This window comes from Hemiscyllium ocellatum, chromosome 45 (genome assembly GCF_020745735.1).
Source record: "Hemiscyllium ocellatum isolate sHemOce1 chromosome 45, sHemOce1.pat.X.cur, whole genome shotgun sequence".
NCBI lineage: Eukaryota > Metazoa > Chordata > Chondrichthyes > Orectolobiformes > Hemiscylliidae > Hemiscyllium > Hemiscyllium ocellatum.
In genome coordinates, this window is record NC_083445.1 from 224,467 (window position 1) to 248,226 (window position 23,760).

A 23,760-nucleotide genomic window follows, 5' to 3' on the forward strand; every position below is an offset into this window, starting at 1 on the left:
AGGCCACAGCTGAAGCAGTGCGTAGAGTTTTGGTCACTGTACTCCAGGAAGGATGTAATTGCCTTGGAGGGGATAGAGTTGTACAGCGCAGGCACAGACCCTTTGGTCCAACTTGTCCATGCTGGCCAGGTTTGCTAAACTGAACTAATCCCTTTTTTTTGAGGAGATTCATCAGGATGTTAACTGGAATGGAGCAGTTTAGTAATGAAGAGAGGCTGAATAAGCTTATGTTGTTTTCTTTAGGGATCTGATAGAGGTGTATAGGTTTGAGGAACATGGATTGGAAGCAGCTCTTCCCCTAAGTTGAAAGGTCACTAACAAGGAGGCATAATTTTAAGATGAAAGGCAGGATGTTTAGAGGGAATGAGGAAATTCTTTTTCATCTAGAGGCCGGTGAGAATCTGGAATGCACAATTTGGGTGGGTAGTGGAGTTTGAAAACCTCACGACTGTTAAAATGTACTTGGAAAAGCTTTTGAAGTGTGACAATGACTATGACTAGAAAGCTTAAGACCATAAGACGTAGGAGCAGAAATTAGGCCATTCAAGTCCATAGAGTCTGCTCTGCCATTCAATCATGTTTCTCAACCATATTCCAGCTGAAAATGTGTTGCTGGAAAAGCGCAGCAGGTCAGGCAGCATCCAAGGAGCAGGAGAATCGACATTTCGGGCATGAGCCCTTCTTCAGGAACCCGAAACGTCGATTCTCCTGCTCTTTGGATGCTGCCTGACCTGCTGCGCTTTCCCAGCAACACATTTTCAGCTCTGATCTCCAGCATCTGCAGTCCTCACTTTCTTCTCAACCATATTCTCCCACTTTTGCCCAGAACCCTTGATCCCCTTGACAATCAAGAACCCGTTTATCTCAGTCTTAAATATACTCAATGGCCTGATCTTCTGTGGAATTGAAGTCTATCGATTCACCACTCTCTGGTTGGTTTTGTGTAGTTTTTATTTGTCAATGCAGACTCAATAGGCCAAAGGTCCTCTTCTATACTCTGATTCTATGAAGATTATGTGTGATTGTATAATAATTAATGCACTAAAATGCCAAAAGGATAATTGTTTGATTAATAATTAACTGTATTAGTTGCTGTTGGTCACATGTTTTGTATGCGACTACTTTTTAATCTTGTTAAGTGTGATAATTTTTTTTATTTGTTGAGTGCTTTACTTCCTTGGTTACTAAATGGTAGGCAGTGTTTTTTGATATATATATCAAGTCTCACTGTAGGCAACTTTCCATTCAAAGTGCCTTTCCAGCTATTAGTGAGTATATAAATAGTGTTGCTGTAACCAAGCATGTGCTAGAGAACATTGGTTTCATCAAACCTTTTATTCCCTCCTAATCAAGCTGCAAATGAAGTATAATATGTAGTGTGGATATATTATGTGGCTGCCACAATTGTATTTTTCTTTAGGAGGAGTGCAGTAGTCTAGAACAATAGAAGCTAATAAAAAATGCAATTTTCTTTGTATTTGGTTTCTGTACTTCAGTCAGAACCAAATAGAATAGAATTTGTACGCCCTTGGAATGCAATGCAGTGCAGGGAGATATACATGGGCACTTGATGTTGATGTTAATATTAGATACGGATGTGAACCTTCTGTGTTTATGTAATATTAGGGTGGCTGTAAAAAAAACTTGCCAACATTAAAAAATTACTTCAGTGTTTATTCCCAAATTTAGAAATCAAGAATCATACAAAAACAATTACAGAATGTTAAGAACACTTTATATCAGAAAATAGGTTTAGAAAACATCAGGTTAATTCAAATGTCAGAGAAGGCCTTGAATACAGTAAGCAGCTTTCTGGCCACTTTATTACTTCATTTCTGCTGACATAATTTTTGTTGTTACGTCTATTAAACCAACTTTTTTTTTTACAAACAACTAGAGTTGAATCATGCCACTAGCTCATGTGTGCTATGGGAGGTGTGGTTGGGGCCTGTTTACAGTTGAAACTCTCACTTGATATCATTCCAATTCCAGCTGATAATGATGTGCTCGCAAAGCCTGATGAATTTTTTTTGCAGTGTCAGTATTCCAGCAAACATTCTCTGGCAGTAGGAGATCTCTTAACCAGAGTGGCTGACACTATGTCACTTCCTCCTTATACTTTATTCAAACTCATTCTGCATCATTTCCTTCTTTTGCTCCTGGTTTGTTGATGTAGCTGAGCTAAACACTGAGAAAATACTGCTTGTGCTTCAATCAGCAATATCCTTTATACAAGTTGAAACAAGTTTATTGCAACATTACATGTCTGCCACAGATATCTTGTTATTCAAGGAAACAATGGACTTTAGAAATATATATGTAAATTTAAAGTCTACGGAGCTAAAATGTGGAAGAAGCCAGGGCACCAGTCTGTCTATTTGCATGTATTAACAGCTCAATGCAAGATTTTTGAAACCATGGGAGGGTTAACTTGGCAGATGTTAGACTGAAGAGAATGTCCCAATAAAAACTCATTTTCAGCAGACATCCTTTTTAAATGTACATGAAAGGAAAGCAGAGAGCCACTTGTTACATTTAAAGCAGTAAAAGCAACGAGATCTCCCATTCAGCACTATGCATTTTTTACTATCTTTTGCAATAGCCAATTAAGTTGCTTCATCTGTTTGAGCGTCTGGGGATAGTGGTCTGATAAAGGGATTTACCATGAGCCTCAATGAATGTGATCAGCATCTCATCTGAGGTGATCTCTACATAAACAAAGCCTCCCAAAGAGCTGATGTCTGCGTAGAAAAATTTAAGCCACTCCTTTGGAACAAAGTCTTTGTGCCTCGTTGAATTTTCCATGAAATTTCCAGCTCCACTTAGGACATAGCCAATACCATTGTTATCCTGAATAAACTAAATTCAAAGGAAGGTGGAAGAAAAATCAAGAAACTTGTCATTTTATGAATTGCATCCAACATTTATCTTGAAATGTCAATGTAAATATTTTATGGGCACAAATCCCCCAACCCCCACCAATCAACCCTCACCCATTTGCTCTGTGGATAAACTCAGTCCTGTAGAGATATAGAACATAGAACATAGAAGGATACAGCGCAGTACAGGCCCTTCGGCCCTCGATGTTGCGCCGACCGAGTCCTACCTAACCTATACTAGCCCAATAACTTCCAAATGCCTATCCAATGCCTGCTTAAATGAACATAAAGAAGGAGAGTTCACCACTGATACGGGCAGGGCATTCCATGAACTCACAACCCGCTGTGTGAAGAATCTACCCCTAACATCTGTCCTATACCTACCACCCCTTAATTTAAAGCTATGTCCCCTAGTAACACCTGACTCCATTAGCGGTAAAAGGTTCTTAGTATCTACCCTATCTAAACCCCTAATCATCTTATACACTTCTATCAGATCTCCCCTAAACCTTCTCTTCTCCAATGAGAACAGCCCCAAGTGCCTCAGCCTTTCCTCATAAGATTTTCCTACCATTCCAGGCAACGTCCTGGTAAACCTCCTCTGCACTCGTTCTAAAGCTTCCACATCCTTCCTATAGTATGGCGACCAAAACTGCACACAATACTCCAGATGAGGCCTCACCAGAGTCTTATACAACTGCAACATGACCTCAGGACTCCGGAACTCAATTCCTCTGCCAATAAAGCCCAGTACACCATATGCCTTCCTCACAACACTATTTACCTGGGTGGCAACTTTCAGAGATCTGTGTACATAGACACCAAGATCCCTCTGCTCATCCACACTACCAAGTAGCCTACCATTAGCCCAGTAATCCATCATCTTGTTATTCCTACCAAAGTGAACGACTTTGCACTTAGCTACATTGAATTCCATTTGCCACATTTCCGCCCAGCTCTGCAACTTATCTATATCCCGCTGTAACCTACCACTTCCTTCCTCACTATCCACAACTCCACCGACTTTCGTGTCATCCGCAAACTTGCTTACCCAGCTTTCAAGTCCTTCCTCTAGATCATTTATAAAGATAACAAAAAGCAATGGTCCCAAAACAGATCCTTGTGGTACACCGCTAGTAACTGCGCTCCAAGATGAACATAATCCATCAACTACTACCCTCTGTCTCCTTCCAGCCAGCCAATTCCTAATCCAAACCTCTAATGTATCCTCAATGCCATACCTCCGAAGTTTTAGCATTAGCCTACCATGGGGAACCTTATCGAACGCCTTACTAAAATCCATATACACAACATCTACTGCTTTACCCTCATCCACTTCCTTAGTCACCTTCTCAAAGAACTCAATAAAGGTTTGTGAGGCACGACCTGCCCTTCACAAAACCATGCTGGCTATCCCTGATCACGTTATTCCTACCCAGATGTTCATAAATCTTATCCCTTACCATTCTCTCTAAGACTTTGCCCACCACTGAAGTCAGACTCACTGGCCTATAGTTACTAGGGCTATCCCTACTCCCTTTCTTGAACAATGGGACCACATTCGCTATCCTCCAGTCCTCTGGTACTATTCCCGTTGACAATGACGACATAAAAATCCAGGCCAATGGCTCTGCTATCTCCTCCCTAGCTTCCCATAGGATCCTGGGGTAAATGCCATCAGGCCCAGGAGACTTATCTATATTCATCCTCTCCAATATTCCCAAAACCTCTTCCCTGCACATTTCCAGGGCATCCATTCTAATTATTTGTGATTCCATATTCACATCAGCAACAGTGTCCTGTTCCTGAGTGAATACTGATGAAAAGTACTGATTTAATGTCTCTCCAATCTCCTCCGCCTCCACACACAACTTCCCACTACTATCCTTGACTGGACCGATACCTACCCTAGTCATCCTTTTATTCTTGACATACCTATAGAAAGCCTTTGGGTTTTCCCTAATCCTACCAGCTAAAGACTTTTCATGTCCCCTTCTCGCTTTTCTTAGCTCCCTCTTTAGCTCCTTCCTGGCTACCTTATAACTCTCAATCGCCCCTACTGAACCTTCACGCCTCATCTTTACATATGCCGCCTTCTTCCCTTTCACAAGGGACTCCAATTCCTTACTAAACCACGGCTGCCTCACAAGGCCCTTTACACCATGCCTGACTGGTACATACCTATCGAGGACACACAGTAGCTGCTCCTTGAACAATCCCCACATCTCATTAGTGTTCTTCTCTTGAAGCCTGTTTTTCCAATCCACACAACCTAAGTCATGCCTCACTGCATCATAATTTCCCTGCCCCCAGCTATAGCTCTTGCCCTGCGGCGCACGATTATCCCTCTCCATCACTAAAGTAAAAGTCACCGAGTTGTGGTCACTGTCCCCGAAGTGCTCACCTACCTCCAAGTCTAACACCTGGCCTGGTTCATTACCTAGAACCAAATCCAATATAGCCTCCCCTCTTGTTGGCCTGTCGACATATTGTGTCAGGAAACCCTCCTGCACACATTGTACAAACACCGACCCATCTAATGAACTCGAGCTATAGCTCTCCCAGTCAATATCTGGGAAGTTAAAGTCCCCCATAACAACCACCCTGCTACCTTCACTCTTTTCCTGAATCATCCTCGCAATATTATCCTCTACTTCTCTAGGACTATTAGGAGGCCTGTAGAAAACACCTAACAGGGTGACCTCACCTTTCCTATTTCTAACCTCAGCCCAAACTACCTCAGATGGCAAGTCCTCTTCCATCGTCCATTCCACTGCTGTGATACTGTCTACTGTCTTTGACAAGTAAATATTCATTTAACAATTCATTCATGATATGTAGACAATAGATATTGGGCTCATGACGCATTTGATAAAGGTGCCACACAAGGATAATATTCAAATACTCAGTTCTTTTTTCATTCATGCATGGGGTTTGGGCAACAGCATCTGGGCAATGATCTCCCTCCCTAATTTCTCTCGAGAAGGTGGTGGTGAGCTCTTTGAACCACTGCAGTCTGGTGCCACAATGCTATTCAGAAGGAAATGCCAGGATTTCAATCCAGCAATGCTGAAGGAAGAGTGATATACTTTCTGGTGAGTAGCTTGGTAGGGAACCTGGTGGTATTCCCATGTATCTTCTATGCTTGTCCTTCTAGATGGAAGTGGTCGTGCGTTTGGAAGGTACTTCTAAGGATCGTTGGTGAATTTCTGCAGTGTACCTTCTAGATTTAGCACACATTGCTGCCACGGAGCGTCAGCAGTGATGGGAATGAACATTTGTGGTGTCAGTAGAGTCAACTGCTTCATCCTGAATGGTGTCAAGCTTCTTATGTTATTGGAACTGCACACATCCAGGCAAGTTGGGATTATTCTACCAGACTCTACTTTACCTTGTGGATTGTGGACAGGTTTTGGGGAATCGTATATATACTCAGAGTCAGAGTCAAAAAAAGTATGGTGCTGGAAAAGCACAGCTGGTCAGGCAGCATCCAAGGAATAGGAGAGTCGATGTTTCAAGCATAAGCTCTTTGTCATCACATTCCTGATGAAGAGCTTATGCTCAAAATGTCGACCCTCCTGCTCCTCAGATGCTGCCTGACCTGCTGTGCTTTTCTAGCACCACACTCTTGACTCTGATCTCCAGCATCTGCAGTCCTCACTTTTTTCCCCTCGATATTAATACTGAGCAGTAATAAGACCATAATAGGAACCGGAGTAGGTCATTCAGCCCCTTGAGCCTGCTCCACTATTCAACATCTACATGGTTGATTTGACATTCTTCAAAACCACTTTTCTGCCTTTTCCTTTAACATAGAACATAGAAAACTACAGCGCAGTACAGGCCCTTTGGCCCTCGATGTTGCGCCGACCCAAGCCCACCTAACCGACACTAGCCCACTATCCTCCATATGCCTATCCAATGCTCGTTTAAATGCCCATAAAGAGGGAGAGTCCACCACTGCTACTGGCAGGGCATTCCATGAACTCACGACTCGCTGAGTAAAGAATCTACCCCTAACATCTGTCCTATACCTACCTTCCCTTAATTTAAAGCTATGCCCCCTTGTAATAGCTGACTCCACACGTGGAAAAAGGTTCTCATTGTCAACCCTATCTAAACCCCTAATCATCTTGTACACCTCTATCAATTTACCCCAAACCTTCTTTTCTCCAATGAAAACAGCCCCAAGTGCCTTAGCCTTTCCTCATACGATCTTCCTACCATACCAGGCAACATCCTGGTAAACCTCCTCTGCACCCGTTTCAGTGCCTCCACATCCTTCCTATAGTATGGCGACCAAAACTGCACACAATACTCCAGATGCGGCCACACCAGAGTCTTATACAACTGCAACATGACCTCAGGACTCCGGAACTCAATTCCTCTACCAATAAAAGCCAGTACGCCATATGCCTTCATCACAACACTATTTACCTGGGTGGCAACTTTCAGAGGTCTGTGTACATGGACACCAAGATCCCTCTGCTCATCCACACTACCAAGTATCCGACCATTAGCCCAGTACTCCATCTTCTTGTTACTCTTACCAAAGTGAATCACTTCACACTTACCTACATTGAACTCCATTTGCCTTTAACCTTTGATTCCCTTACGTATCAATAATCTCTCAGCATTAAATATCCACAAGGACACTGCTGCCACAGCTCCTTGTGACCAGGGGTTTCAAAGACTCTCACCATCAGAGAAGAAATTCCTCTTTATCTCAGTCTTAGTCTTGCACCACTTAATTCTGAGACTGTATCGTCTGGCCCTAGACTCTGCCATGAGTGGAAACATCCTCAGATTTACCCTGTCAAGCCTCTTAAGCATCCTATAGAACATAGAACATATCCTATCATCTCTCGTTCTTGACTGCAGTGAGTGGAGTCCCAACTTGTTTTGGCTTGCTCATAAGACAATTCCTCCACATCAGAGAAGATTCACTAGAATGATCCCTGAACTGCCTCCAATGAAATTATACTTTTCCTTAAGGGGACCAAAACTGCTGACATTACTCCAGACATAGTCTCAGCAGCAGCTTGTACAATTTCAGTAAGACTTTACTACTTTTATATTCCAATCTCCTTAAAATAAGGGCAAATATTCCATTCACCTTCCCAATTAGCTGCTGCAGCTGTGTGCTAGCTTTCCATGTTTCATAGAGACATACCCTGAAGTCCCTTTGTGTTGCAACCTTATGCAGTTTTTCTCCATTTAAATAATTCACTTTTTTGTTATTCATTCCATATAATCAACTTCATATTTCCCCATATTATACACCATTTGCCAATTTTTTGCTCACTTAATTAACTTATCAATCTCTCTCTAAATTGTTTTAATTCCCCATCACAACTTGCCCTTCTAGTTATTTTTGTGTCACCTGCAAATCTGGCTACAGAACACACATTACTAGCTGTTCACTTGGAGGAAGGAAGCATCTACTACCTACCACATAGTATTTATATTCATGTTGACTTTCTACAAAGTATGGAAGCCCTTTGAGATGTTGGGTGAATGAAAAATTACTTGTATTGAGCTTTATCGTGGCATTCAATTGCTTGCCGGTATTGACTGCTTCTTACCTGTAGGTTGTGGTCATGCCCGCAGAAGTATGCACTGATCTTGTACTGAGTGAGGAGAGGGTACAGCCTTTCTACCAGACAGCTGGTTGGTCCGTGCTCAGCTATTGACCAAACTGGGTAGTGTCCAGCAACAATCAGGAAGTCTGATCTGTAGGAAGCAAGAGAGAGAGCTGTTCACTTTACACAATGAATAAAACAGAGAAAACGTCAAGAAAAACAGAAACAGCACAACTGAATATCTTTAATTCATCCAGAGATACAGACAAAGCTTACAACATCTCAAGGTATTTATGCAAAGGAAATAGATCAAAGTAAATAATAATAAAGTTTTGATTGAATGAAATTAAAGATTTGATATGATAGGGAAATAAAAGCTGAAGAGGCTTTGGTTCAGGAGTTTTAGAGGGTATCATCTAAATGACTGAAAGCTGCTATTATGAGTCCCTGATTCTGGTCTTTTGTGAATTCCACCATTGCGCCATTCTTAAACTAATGCCTTCAGCTTTTTGAGTCAAACATTCCTAATCTGCAAGATCCTCTTTCTTCAAAGTCCCTCTTAAACACCATTGACCAGGTTTTTGGTGATCCATTTAAAACAGGGGAAAGTGAGTCAGCAAGAGATCTTTATACATATTGGTACCAACAAGGTAGAAGTGACCTGCATAAGGAGAATGGGTTGCATCTGAATTGGAATGGAGCCAATATGCTGGCAGGGAGATTTGCTAATGTTACTCAGGAAGGCTTCAACTCAGTGGGGGAGGAGTTTGAGTGTTTTCAAGAGGTGATCAAGATGATAGATGAAGGCAGAGCAGAAGATATCACCTGCAAAGATTTTAGCAAGGCTTTTAACAAGGTGCTACATGATAGAATGGTTAGACCTCATGGGATCCAGGGAGTGATAGCTAATTGGATACAAAATTGGCTTGATGGTGGAGACAGAGGGTAGTGGTAAAGGGTTGTTCAGACTGAAGACTGGGACCAGTGGTGTGCTGTAAGGATGGTGTGGGTCCACAGTTGTTCATCATTTATATAAATAATTTGGATGAAAGTATAGGAGGCATGGTCAATACATTTGTAGATGACACCAAATTTGTGATATAGTGGACAGTGAATGTAATCTAAGTGTACAATTGGATCTTGATCAACTGAGGGGTCTGCTTGTCCTGAATGGTGTCAAGCTCGTGTTGTTGGATCTGTACACATTCAGGTGAGTGAGGAGTATTCCTGAGTTGATGGCCAAGATTCAGAGAGTCACACGCAGTGAGTAATGGTTCTTGTAGCCACTGTATTTCTATAGCTAGTCCAGTGCAGTTTCTGCTCCATGGTAACCCTCTGGATGTTAACAGCAGGCAATTCTATGATAGTAATACCACTGAATGTCAAGGAATGATGGTTAGATTCTCAGTTGTTGGAAGTGGTCACTGCTGGTATTTATGTGGCTTGCCAATGATACTTACCACTTAGGTCTTGCTGCATTTCAACATGGACTTCATCAGTATCCAAGAAATTGGACATAATAGGTTTATGTAGATGGAGGAAGCAGGGTATAGTTGGGATCAGTCGGCAAGTGTGAGCTTGTTCAATTTGGTAACAATAATAAAAGCAAAACTTAGTACTCAGAGGCTAGAGTATTCTTCTATAAAGGAAGATGGAGTTAGAATTATGACAGTACTGTGCCTTTGAGAGATTTGTTCTGTGCTGTTTCTCTTGTAGAGAGCTGTTGCCACAGTTGTGTTGGTTTATCTGCTGCTGGAGCAATGGGGGAAAACAGCTTTGAACGCCAGAAGTGTTTTTTCTAAATTAAACAAAAGAAGCATGTGTGGGTGGAGTCCGATTCACAAAGACCCAGGGTCTTTCACTTAGAGTTTGGAACCAATAGGGCAAAAGTGAGGACTGCAAATGCTGGAGATCAGAGTGGTGCTAGATATGCACAGTCAGGCAGCATCCGAGGAGCAGGAAATCAACGTTTTGGGCAAAAAAGGGCTTTTGCCCGAAACATCGATTTTCCTGCTCCTTGGATGCTGCCTGACCTGCTGTGCTTTTCCAGCACCACTCTAATCTACAGTGTGGAACCGATATAGATACACAGCGTGACCGCTGTATCCGTGGAGTGAGCTTCTGCAGTTTCAGTTACCCACAGTGCTAACATATCACATGGAACACTCCAGAATTTTGGATGAAGGGTTGCCAGGGAATTAAATTTCCCATTTAAATAAATGGGTTCGCTAATATCTGCTGTTTCAGGCTTCCGCAGTAAGTCTTGGAACTTATCTCCCACGAGTACAGGGTGGACTATTGCAGCTCTCTATGCTGCAACAAAAAGCTTGAGTTCTCCTATGCTGCTAGATTTTTTTTCAGAATCCATTCTCCTGTACTGGAAGGGAGATAGCACAAGGAAATCTGTTTTGCTGAATTTGCCTTTGCCAAGGGTGTGTTTATGGAATGCTGCCATATTAGAACAGTTGATGATTAGTAGTTAAATAATAATACCTTTTAACTAAGTATTTCAGTAGAGTTAAAGTTATACTTTTTTTTGTATTTTAACTGTGTTGCAAGAATAAAGTGTGCTTTGCTTAAAGCCTTTTGGTAGACCAATCAAATCAAAATCTGGAACACAGTACCATACATTACACTTGCTGTTAAGTACAAGTTAGGATCTAGGTTCTCTCTTTAATACATTTTAAGGGGGTTTGGTCTGCTCTGGTCTATAACTGCATGCAGTTCCAGCAAGCCGTTCGGTTTGGCATTGTACTGTATGACAAATGGAGTTTTTTAATGATCCCAAACTGATGCCACTACTAGACAAGTCAGATATGAGAATATAATTTGATCTGAAATTAAAAAACAATATGTTTTCACATGGTAGTTTTTACTGAAACAAACACAAAGTTGTCCTCATTGAAGCACAAAATTGTATAGGGACATAGTATAAATATTAAAAGGTTATTTGGCCCAACAGCCATTACAAACACAAAAGGAAACAATATATCGAGTCTATACCAGCACTCTGTAGAACAATCAAGTTAACCCCACTCCTCCACTGTCCCTCCAGCCTATAAGTTTAGTATTTGCAAGTATCAGACCAATTTCCTTTTGAAATTGTGGACTGTGTCTCATTCTAGGGAATCTAGAACACAGTCTTTGATTAATTAGAATTGGATGGAGAAATTTCTCCATGCAAAGGCTTGTGAAAATTTGAAATTCTGAAGTTTGTGGATGCTCTGAATGTTTACAAGCCCAAGGGACAGTGTCTCAGGTAAAAAAAAAGCAGATGGGGCAAAAGATATTGCATGGAAATACTGAATGATTCAGCAGCCTTGAGGACCAATTTAAAAATAAGAAGCAGGAGTTGTTTTTAAGGTATTTTAATAATAAAGGAAAATATTGTTAATGTTGTTGCTCCCAATCCACGACCGCTGCATAACAGTGCTCACATTTCCAATGGCAGTTAATTAGTACTGAAACACTGAGATATTGATGGTATGAAAGACTTTCTTTAAACACAGCCAGTTAAATAATATTACACATTCACAGAATAACCTCTTTACATATGGAAGAGTTCACAGGGTACGTACCTGGAATTTTTCAGCTTGTCTTTGACCCACTCAAGTTGTGTATTAGCCACAGTATAGTCTTTCGGTGCTTCTGGTCCCTTCCCCTGGAAGTCATCAGAAATTCCACAGAGAAGGACAGTGTCGAGCATCAGGATTGTAACAGTGGTGTTTGAGTCTGTGATAGTGAAATTTAGGTCATAGTAATAATGTGGAAAGTTCCTGGAAATCAAACCATGGACTGTTTAGACAAATTAATCAAAAACAGTTGTGATATTGGAGAAATGGGAAACTACAGGAAACTTAACCCATCTCACCATCTTTTGGAAACCTTGGAATACTCGATCTGTGCTGTTACATTGCCCAAATGATCATGGTTTCCTGCTACAACAAACCAGGGCACGTCCTTCAGTGACTTGGCAGAAAAGATTTCCTCAAATGTTTCCTGTGATTACAAAGAACACTGCAACCTCAAATTATCAATCTATTTGCCTCAAACAAAGCTAAACCTTTGAGGCTTTGAAGCGGATATTCTTTTACATCAAGTTTCAGTGTTAGTTTCTGAGGTTGCTTATTTTCCAGGACATTTGATAGTATCAAGCTGTAATCCATTTGAGAATAATAGATATATATCTGTATCTATCCATGGCAAAAGTCTAATTTCAAGGCCCTCTCCATCCCCTCCCTACCCCACCAAATACCACCTCCATAGCCTCCAAATCAACTCCATTAATTCACTTCTGATTTTTTTTGCACATTTTTATTTTAATCACTTTACCATTTATGGCTGTTCAGGATCAAGGTTTGGAAATTATTTCCTAAACCTTGATATTTCTATCTGCCCTCCTTTAAGATACGCCTTTGAAAATCTACATCTTGACCAAGCTTTTTAGTCATCTGTCCAAATACCTCATCAAACTTTGTTTGACAAATGCTGCCAAATGTTGTCAGAGCCTTTAATATTGTAAAATGTTCCATATAATACAATTAATTGTTGTTGTTTGGGTCAGTGCTAGATGTTCATAGAAGTTCCTGGCATCCATCACTATGTCAACCCATTTTCAAGATTGTTTGAGTGTTAATGGACATTCACAGGCCCAATCACATCTGCATACCATCCCACTGTAACTCTATAAAATAGGCCCAGGCATAAACCATTTATGGTTCTCCTCAAGCCTTCGGTTGTATGTATGCATTTGAGAAAATGAGAATTTGATAACGTTACCTGGAATCTTTTATCAGTTACACTGTTAACTCCATCGTAATAAAAGTTATCCCCCAGAGAGAGAACAAAGTCAGCACCCATCATCTCAGCCACAACACCCATTTGTTGTGCAGTTCTTTTCTCCACAGGTGTGGTGAATGGTGAATATGGGAGCCCACCCCAATCTCCAACTGCCAAGAAACGAATAACTTTGGAGTGACCTGTGCCAAATTTAAGTGGAGAAAGGTTACAAATATTGTACACAAAAGATGTCAGCAAATTAGCAGATGCCAATTGAAAAGCTATGTGCAAGAGTATAGTTTTGAATAGCCTTGTTGTCTGATGTAATTTATAGGAGAAACTTTCAAAGTGGTTACATGATTTAAAAGCAATCTTTTGATCTGGTGCCTTAAACTGATTATCCCTCCCTCATTCTCTCCTACCATCAGAACGTGCACACCTTATAAATTCCCAAACTGATTACCACAGGGAGGTTTGGAACCTTGAACTAAATAACAATGTGAAAAAGGACCAAATCACTTGTACCCATCTCAGATTCAGTACAACATACAAATACTCAACAAAGTTTAATCTGAGCTTTCAAATCCAAAGTCTCCTGGACGCTAAGAATTTCAAAGTAATTGCCCCATCCCACCAGGAATCAATAACAATTTCCCCACTTTGCAGCTAAATGCCACTTAATAATTACTCTGACCGGAAGCTTCTGTCTCTTGTTGAGCACCTGAACACCAAATTAACTACTTCAGCTGGTTCAGGTATAGTATGAATTTGCTGGACCCTTGCAAGCCATTCAACAAGTCCACCACCAGAACTTTTCTCTCTTGTAGAAGGTGAGAAGGGAGTAAATACTTTCCTCCTTTTTTTCCTGTAGAGTAACCTTTAAATTCTGGGCAAGAATATTATTGGAGATGCTTAATCCACCACTAATTGGTGCCTTCTTGACTGATGAAGTTGGCTAGTTCCTGACTGGGAAACTAGAATGAGCTGCCTACCAGACTGGACAAGAGATCTCTATTTGCCCCAGTCATTGCACACTGAAGCATTGGTGGGGGCAAAGTCGAAGTCTCTGAAAGCCATACTCCTGCCCCTGCCTCCAAACCCCTGGACACCAACCTTCCTGACAACTGAAAATCTTACTTTCTTGACTCTGTATCCCAAAAGGAATAGATCTCAGCCAGTGGTCTTTAGGATTCAGAAGATGCCAGTCTCTGATTTGCGGACAGCTTTTAATGTCTCAAGGCCTGCATTAGGCTGAGAGACTGACTGGGTGAGTGAGTGTGGGTGTTAGTCACTACCCATCCCCACACAGTCGGAAAATAAGAAAACCAGACTCCCAAGATAAGGAATTGGGCAAAACCCTTGTCAGGTTTAGGAATGCTATGAAAGTGAAAAATCTTTCTTTGGACCTTTAAGAGACAGTGTCCATTTGTATTTTCAAGCCTCTGCTTTATAATATAGATAGTTCTTCTGTGACTATAGTTGCATACTTGTGCAAACCCACATTATAGAAAAATTGCACTTGAAGCAGTTACTAAAGTGTTGGCATGTAATCGCATCATAGCTTATATACGTTTTAAATGTTTGAGCTTTAGAAAGTGTCCCCAGTTTGTCAATCACATGACAGCAAATTTGTCTGAATGAAATGCATGTTATAGCAGAATGACCTGTAAATCTTTGACTGTCTAACAGCTGTTACTGGGGTAAACAGAGTCAGAAGTCACAAGTCACCAGATTACAATCCAGATTTATTTGAAATCACAATTTTGGAGACCTGCTCCATTGCCAGGTGAAAGTAACCCACTCTTATTAATGGATGGAATAAAAATATACACAAACCATTCACAGTTAACAACACACAAATATTTGTATAGCTTTGAAATCTCCCAACTTATCACAAAACATATCCATATTGCTTGTCATGGCATGACAGATAGCATAATTGACAATTCTTACCCATCACATGAGCTGAACTGGTGACTGATATCACAGTCTGAAAAACGATCAGGTGCACCATTGTGTGGATCAGAAACACCATCATCTGAAACTTATACAACACAAATAATTTAGTAGGATTCACCCAAAGGAACACTTAAATCCCAAGGACTTTCTTTCTCTGTAACAACAACTCTAAATGTGCATGATTTACAATTTATAGCAGACCAACAGCTATATTGAACCTTTTCCAAAACAGTGTTGACTCATTCCCACCACCACTTGCTAGATTTATTTGCAACAGACTTTGATTGGATTTTACTCATGTGCTTGTTTGTGACTAACTAGTTCTTCTCAAGTAGTCTCGAACAGCACATTTGGACTCTGCCCTGGAACAGAGTTCAACTTGATCATTTATGTATTAATCACATCCCATGTTGACTGACTTAGCTTATTCAATAATTCCTGCTGACTTTAAACAGTGCAATCCGTAATGGTTTGTATTGCAAAGCTTTTCATGCAAGGTACCCAAAATAAATAAAGGAAGGAAACACGATAGCTTTTTGATCTGGATTCCTGTGAGAAGAAATAAAAAGATAATTATTGTCATTTTAAAACCCTCAGCCACATTACCTCACAGCTTTAAACACAAGAAAATACAAGCCAAGTGTTTTTTTTTTCAACCCTTCCCCAATTTAACCATTTTGGCCCTGATATCTTCTAGTGAGTCTGCACTGCATCTCTCCAATACATATTTCACAAAGCAGAAGTAAAACATTGTAGACTTTGCTGTTCCGACTATGTACTTTGTTCTTTCCCAATTCCAAACCTATTCATCAATATCTGATCCCTAACACTCCCACTGGGACATTAGAAGAAGGTCAAGAGAGATCATCCACTTTTCATTCCTTGCTAAAGATGGATGCAAATGCTTCAGCCTTGCTTTTTGAACTGTTACATTGAGCTCCCCCTTTGGTGAGGATGGGGATATTTGAGGAGTCTCCTCATCCTATGAGGAGTAATTATCTGCCGATATTCATAGCTAGATGTGATGGAACTGCAGAGCTTAGATCCGATCCGCTGATCGTGGGATTTCTTAGCCCTGTCTGTTTCAATTGTTTTGCATACAAGTAATCCGGTGTTGTAGCTTCACCAGGTTGGCACCCCATTTTTCCAATATGTCTGATGCTGCTCCTGGCCTGCACTCTCCATTGAATTAGGGATGGATCCCCCAACGTTAATTGAAATGGAGGAGTGGGAGGCAAAGCAGTCCATGAAGTTACAAATGTTGGTTGAATACAATTTTGCTGCTTCTAATGGTCACAGCATCTTATTTATACTATTTTGACTTGGTGGATCTGTTCAAAACATTTCCCATTTAGCACGGTGGCAATGCCACATGCAATTGTCACTTATCAACATTGTCATGGACTGAAGCATACGCAACTGGTGGATTGTTGCAGATTGGACCAAGTAGCTTTTCCCTCTTGTTGGTTCCCTGATCACCTGCTGCAGACCCAGTCTAACAGTTACGTCCTTTAATATTCAATCAGTAGTGCTTCTACTGAGCCTTTGTTGGAGATTTCTAGTGAAATTCCCATCCAGATCACATTCTGTGCCCTTGTCATCCTCATTGATTCTTCCATTTGATGTTCAGCATGGATATGTATGGCTTTATCAGTTGAGATGATGTGGTAGGTGGATTCAGCAGGAGGTTTCTATGTCTATGTTTGATCTGACGTTATAAGACTTTGCAAGGTCTGGGGTAAATGTTGTGGACTCCCAGGAAAACCCCATCTTAACTGCATAGCACTACATTATCACCTCTGGCTAATTTGTCCAGCCAATGGGACAGAACATACTCAGAGATAGTGACAGTGGTGGCTTGGACATTAATTGTAAAAAACAATTCTGGAAATATGACTGTTGCTTAACTAATCTGTGAGACAGCGTATCCAATTTTGAGACAAACCCCAGATGTGAGTAAGGAGTACTTTGTAGATTCATCATAGCTGAGTTTACCATTGTTATTTTTGGTGCTAAGGTCCATGTTGGATGCTCCATCTGATTTAAATTTCTTTTTCTTAAATTGTAATGGTGGCATGCAAGGCCATTTCCAGGGACAGTTAAGAGTCAACAAAATTGTTATGATGTGATATAGGTCAGAACAGGTAAAACCAATAGATTCTTTTCTCTGAAGGACATTTACTGCTATTAAAGCCTTAGAAACCAAACTGATAGGAGATTGGGCTACATTTCCACACCTGTAAAATTATAGAATGACTGCAGTACAGAAAACGGCATTTGGTTTGTCCTCAACCCTGTGGCTTTGTTTCTCTTTTCAGGTGCTTATCCATTTTCGTAGTGAAATTCATGATTCATTTTACCACCAACACACACTCAGACAATTAATTCCAAACTCTAACCACAGTCAGCATAAAATATTTTTCCATGTTGCCAACTGTTACTTTTCCATTTACCTGAAACTGATGTTGTCTAGGTCTCAGTTCTTACCAATGATAATAGTTTTTCTCTGTTTGATATAAATGCCACTTGATTCTGAACTCTTTCATTGGATCTCCATTCAACCCTTCTCTTTTTTAAAAAAAGAGTCACAGCTTCTCCAAACTAGCTATGTAACTGATTATCACACATTCATTGTAGGACCATCCTTGTAAATGCTTTCTGCATTCTACCTAAAGCTTCCCCTACTTCCTAGTATCTGGTGTCAGAACTGGACACAATATTAAAGTTGATGCTGAACCAGTGTTTAATTAAGGTTCATAATAACTTCCTTCCTTCACTTTCTCTGCTCTATGTAAAAATGAGGATTCCATATGCTTTAACTGCTTTCTTGATCTGCCTTCCCATCTTAAAACAATTTGTGCACTTCAAACCCTCAGGTCACTGTTCCTGCATCCCTTTTCAAATCAATTGCTTTACTTTATGTTTTGTTTGTCATTGTGCCTAACAAACTGTTACAATTCTCGACATTAAATTTAATTTACCACATTCCTGTAAGAGGGAAGGGTAAGGATGTTAGGAGTAGAAAACACTGAATAACTAGAGATATTGAGGCTCTGATCAAGAGAAAGAAGGAGGCACGTGTCAGGTATAGACAGCTAAGATCAATGAATCCCTCGAAGAGTACAAGGGGAGTTGGAACATGCTGGGAAAGGAAGTCATGCGGGCAAAAATGGGATATGAGATGGCTTTGGCAGATGAGGTTAAGGAGAATCAAAGAAATTCTACAAGGGCAAAAGAGCAATGGGGTTGAATAGGGCCCATTAAAGATCAACAGAGCAGTCTATATGTAGAACTACAGGAGATGGGTAGAATACTAAATTAATATTTCACATCAGTATTTACTGTGGAGAAAGACATGGCAACTAGGGAACTTGGGGGATGTGCTCGAGGTCTTAAAATGCACATAAATCCCCAAGACCTGATCAAGTATCTGAGGACATTGTGGGAAGCTAGGAATGAAATTACAGGGTCCCTAGCAGAGGTATTTGTATCATCTACAGCCACAGGTGAGGTGCTAGAAGACTGCAGGGTGGCTAATATTGTGGCTTTAATTAAGAAATGCTGCAAGGAAAAGCCAGGGAATTATGTGAGTCTGACATCAGTGGTAGTTAAGTTGTTGGAAGGGATTCTAAGAGACAGAATGAACATGCATTTGGAGAAGCAAAGACTAATTAGGGATAGTCAGCGTGGGAAATCATGTCTCACAAACTTTATTGAGTTTTTTTGAGGATGTGACCAAGAAGACAGATGAAGATAGAGTGCCAGGTGTTGTTTACATGGACTTTAAGGCCTTCAACAAGGATTTGCACAGTAGACTGCTTAGTAAAGTTCATCATATGGGAACCAGAGAGAGCTAGTCAATTAGATATAAAATTGGTTCTAATAGAGGAGACACGAGGGTTATGATAGAGGGATTTTTTTTGGACTGTAGCACTATAACCAGCAGTGTTCCACAGGAATCAGTGCTGGGTCCTCTTATTTGTCTTCTACATAAGCGATTTGGATGAGAATATAGGAAGCATACTGTAAGTTTGGAAATTATATCAAAATTGATGGTATAGTGGACAGTGAAGATGACTATCTGAATGTGTAATGGGATCTTGAACAGTTGGGCCAATTAGCTGAAGAGTGGCAGAGGGAGTTTAATTTAGATAAATGTGAGGTTGCATTTTGGTAAGACAAACTGGGGCAGAACTTACAAGGTTAATGGTAAGGCACTGGGCAGGTTATCAACCAGAGAGACCTATGGGTTCAGGTGCATAGTTCCTTGAAAGTGGTGTCACAGGTAGACAGGGTGATGAAGAAGATATTTGGCGCAGGAGTTGAGATATGTTGTGGCTGTACAGGACATTGGTGAGGTCACTTTTGTATGCTATGTGCAGTACACCATGGAAAGGGTACAGAAAAGATTGATAAGGATGTACCAGCACTGGAGGGTTTGTATTATAATGAGAGGCTTGACAGACTGGGACTTCCTTCCCTTGGAGCATAGGAGGTTGAGGGGTGATCCTACTGAGGTTTATGAAGTCATGAAGGGCATAGACAAAGTGAATAGCAAAGGTCTTTTCTCAAGGGTAGGGAAATTCGAAACTAGAGGGCATTGGTTTAAGGTGAAAGGGGAAAGATTTAAAAGGGACCCGAGGGGCAACTTTTTCACACAGAGTGGTGAGTATCTGGAATGAACTTCCAGAGGAAGTGGTAAATATAGGTACACTTAAAACACATTTGGAAAGGTACACGACTAGGAAAGGTTTAGAGGAATATGGGTCATATGCAGGCAAGTGCGACTAGTTTAGTTTGGGAAAATTGGTTAGCATGGACAAGTTGGAGTGAAGGGTCCATTTCTGTGCTCTATGACCTGTCTGATCATTCCCTGCTCCATCTACCTTACAGCTTGTGATACTTGCATGTTTTATGAGATCTAAAAACTATGAAATTCTGTCCTGTAAATCCATAGTTATGTTGTTATTAATGGTCAATAAAATAGTGGCTCTAGCACCAATCCCTGGCAGGGAGCATCACTTTTTTTTTTCTTAAGTTCACTCCAGGGATGTAGGCATCATTGGTAGGGCAAGCATTTATTGCTCATTCTGTGTTGCTCTTGGAGAAGATAGTGAGCTGCCTTCAAACTAGGTCTTTAATGGAGTTTAGAATAATGAGAAATGACCTGACTCCAACATATGACGTTCTTACGGGGCTTGACGGGGCTCCTTCTTCATTTGTTCTCCTGCGGTATCTTTCCAACCACTTGATAAAGCTATTGTTTACCAATGTTCTGTATTTCTGGCACTCAACCAATTTCATTTACCTGCTCTCGCTGCTTCCTTCTATTTCAAGACCTTCAGTTTTTCTGGCAACTCTATCTTTTGGACTCTATGCACATCACATCAACCACATTACCTTGTGAACTCTTTCCATTATCTCATCAAAACTGCATTCAAGTTAGAGAAATGTGATTTCCCCTTTTATAAATCCACACTGGCTTTCTATATTTGCCCATGTGGACTTTTATCCTGAAATACTGTTTCTACAGGCTTCCCATCACATGATTAAAGTGACTGGTTTCCAGTTGACCGGCTATCCTTGCATTAAGTGTGAAATACTTGCACTTGTCCATATCTCCGAGAGCCGGAAAGGAACACTCATTTCAGAATACAGAGGAGCCTCGATTATCCAAACGACACAAGCGGGAAGTATTTTGTCAGACAATCGAGATTCCTCTGTACTCTAAAACTGACCCAACTAACACTTCCTGACACTGAAGCATCACTTCCTCCCCTTTATTTTCCAGCTTTATTGAGATGAAGTATGATGAGGTACAGAAGTATAGAACATTGGCTGGCAGCTTCTCATGTGTTTGTGATAACCAGAGTTGAAAAATGTGGGGCTGGAAAAGCGCAGCAGGTCAGGCAGCATCAAAGGAGCAGGAGAATCCACGTTTCGGGCATAAGCTCTTCTTTAGGAGTGAGGCTGGTGTGTCAGGCAGGCTGACATAAAAAGTAGGGAGGAGGGACTTGGGGGAGGGGCGCTGGGAATACATAGGTGCAAGGAGGTGAGGGTGATAGGTCGGAGAGGTCGGGAAGATGATTGCAGGTTAGGAAGGTGGTGCTGAGTTCGGGGGTTGGGACTGAGATAAGGTGGGGGGAGGGGAAATGAAGAAGCTGGAGAAACCTACATTCATCTCTTGTGGTTGGAGGGTTCCTAGGCGGAAGATGAGGCGCTTTTCCTCCAGGCGTCGTGTGGCCAGGGTCTGGCGATGGAGGAGGCCTTTGTGATAACCTGCCCAAGTATCCAAGAAAGGGATTTTAAAAAACTCTCATTACAAAACTCCAGACATTCCCCGCCAAAGTAACACATTGTAGATGCAGTCTGGAGGAAGTGAAATTAAATGGGTTCCTGTCTCTTTCCTGAGATTTCCCCAAACTCTTGCCTTCTGATAGATAAAAGTTCTCAATCTAAATTAGCCTTAATACCAAATCCCAGTTCTTAAAATTCAAAAACTCACAAGGTGCTGCAGGAAGCGGTCGTCGCTTGACTCTGTGTTTCGCCTTCAGCTGCTGATAGTGTTCGGAAACTTCCGTTTGGAACAAGTTTAAACAGACAACCCGCTGGTTCCCTAAAGAAACTAGTCACCTCCGAGTTTTCCTAATGATTGCTTCAAACGTCAGCTCGGTCCCGATCGAACAGCCAGCCCTGCTCCTGTTCCCGTGACCATGAAACAGAAAGTAACTCACAGAACACAGACTCCCAGGAAATTCACCCTCTCACCTTTTATTCCGGATCTGTCCGTGAGTTGGTGTTTGCTCACGCCCCAGCCGACTCCATTTTCACTGAACACTCCCAGATACAAATGGGGCTGAGCGCAGCTTTCCATCTCCCAGAAATACCAGCAGCAAGATCCGTCACGAACAGAAATGTCCCAGTTAGTTCCAGACCTGAGCCCTGCTTCTCTCTCTCTCTGCAGATTCTGCAATGATTGTTTGTGTTCGTGACAAACACCAAGCGGTGCTCTCTGCACCTCCCCTGAAGTAGTGCCAAGCCCAGAAAGCGGGACACTCACTCTGTGTTCGAGTCCTGCTCTCAGTACTCAGGTCAGGAAAAGCCTATCGCGCTCCTGCTATATCTAATGACTCGGGAAGGAGCAATTCTTCAGTGAAAGCGAAAATCAAACAGGTGACTATCCCACGCACACTTGTTGATGTTTGGTGATGTGCTTAAGGAAGCAAGATTCAATATCTCCAGAGAGGAGGGAAGCCCGAAGGAAATCCGTTGTCCTCACCCGACTTGACCAATGTATCACTTTAGATCACAGCGATGTCGTTAACTCTTATGTGCTCCGGAATTAACAAGAGAACATCACATCAAATTGCTATTAAGTCCAAGAAAAGCAGAGAAGCTGAACACCACTCAGCACCTACTTCAGAACCGATCATGTCTTAGGCAAATCCAGAGATTTGACCCCGCAAGTCTGACTTAACTAACATTGGAGACCTAGGACCAAAACTGGGAGAGCTGTCACTTTAAACTTCCTGATGAAGGACTAATGCCTGAAACGTCGATTCTCCTGCTTCTCCTATGTTGCCTGACTTGCTGTGCTTTTCCAGCACTACATTCTCACAACCCGCAGCCCTCCACTCCCTCTGCTCCAACCCCAACCTCACCATCAAACCCGGGGACAAGGGGGAGGGGGGCGCAGTAGTAGTGTGACGCACCGACCTCTACACTGCTGAAGCCAGGCACCAACTCGCAGACACCTCCTCCTACTGACCCCTTGATCGCGACCTCACCTCCCATCACCAAACCATCATCTCCCAGACCATCCACAACCTCATCATCTCTGGGGATCTCCCATCCACAGCCTCAAACCTCATTGTCTGTGAACCCCACACCGCCTGATTCTATCAGTTCCCGAAGATTCACCAACCTGATCAGTTGTCTCAGGTTGACCAATTGTCTCAGCCTGCGCCTGTTCCATCGCACTCATCTCTTCCTACCTCGACACTATCCTGTCTCCCTTACTCCAAGAATTCCCCACATATGTTCGTGACACCACCCATGCCCTTCATCTCCTCCAAGATTTTCGTTTTCCCGGTCCTCAACGCCTCATCTTCACCTTGGACCTCCGTTTCTTCGTCTCACACTGTCCCAACCAGTACCCTTCCACGGACACCCTCATCCACCTGGCTGAACTGGTCCTCACTCTCAACAATTTCTCCTTCCAATCCTCCCAATTGCTCCAAACCAAAAGGGTAGCCATGTGCACCTGCAGGGAACACAGCTATGCCTGCCTGTTTGTTGGATGTGTGGAAAAGTCCACTTCCGAAGTTACACCGGCACCAACCCCCACCTGTTCCTCCACTACATAGATGACTGAACAGATTGAACCTTTCATTAACTTTACCAACAACTTCCACCCAACCTCAAATTCATTTGGACCATCTCGGAAACCTCTGTACCCTTCCTGGACCTCTCTATCACCATCTCTAATGACTTACTACCCACAGCCATATACTACAAGCCCACTGTCTCCCACCACTACCTAGACTACACCTAATCCCACC

The 23,760-nt window shown here is 41.8% G+C and overlaps 1 protein-coding gene across 7 annotated transcripts; it reads right to left on the reverse strand.

The window, feature by feature from the left end:
* Positions 1–1,653: 1,653 nt before the first annotated feature.
* acp5a (acid phosphatase 5a, tartrate resistant) lies at positions 1,654–22,390 on the reverse strand. 7 transcript variants are annotated; one of them, XM_060855056.1, is made up of 8 exons: positions 21,968–22,390; positions 21,375–21,478; positions 15,194–15,278; positions 13,241–13,440; positions 12,333–12,460; positions 12,040–12,237; positions 8,465–8,612; positions 1,654–2,859 (listed from the first exon to the last, which is right to left on the reverse strand). In XM_060855056.1, the coding sequence occupies exons 1-8, from the start codon at positions 22,071–22,073 to the stop codon at positions 2,617–2,619; spliced, it is 1,212 nt and encodes a 403-aa protein (XP_060711039.1). In that variant the 5' UTR covers positions 22,074–22,390; the 3' UTR covers positions 1,654–2,616. The 7 variants fall into 7 exon arrangements, with proteins under 7 accessions (XP_060711039.1, XP_060711038.1, XP_060711040.1 ...); XM_060855055.1 differs by having other exon boundaries at positions 15,194–15,284; positions 21,968–22,389; XM_060855057.1 differs by lacking the exon at positions 21,968–22,390 and adding an exon at positions 21,705–21,907 and having other exon boundaries at positions 15,194–15,284.
* Positions 22,391–23,760: the final 1,370 nt, after the last annotated feature.

What these genes read in the sequence shown, in the direction of transcription:
- acp5a (XM_060855055.1), bottom strand. Translation starts at nt 22,073, where the DNA reads ATGGAAAGCTGCGCTCAGCCCCATTTGTATCTGGGAGTGTTCAGTGAA. An exon ending in GACAAGCTGAAAAATTCCAG is followed by an intron (nt 8,613 to 12,039) that starts GTACGTACCCTG and finishes TGCTTCCTACAG; the next exon opens with ATCAGACTTCCTGATTGTTG. An exon ending in GGCATGACCACAACCTACAG is followed by an intron (nt 2,860 to 8,464) that starts GTAAGAAGCAGT and finishes CTTTGAATTTAG; the next exon opens with TTTATTCAGGATAACAATGG.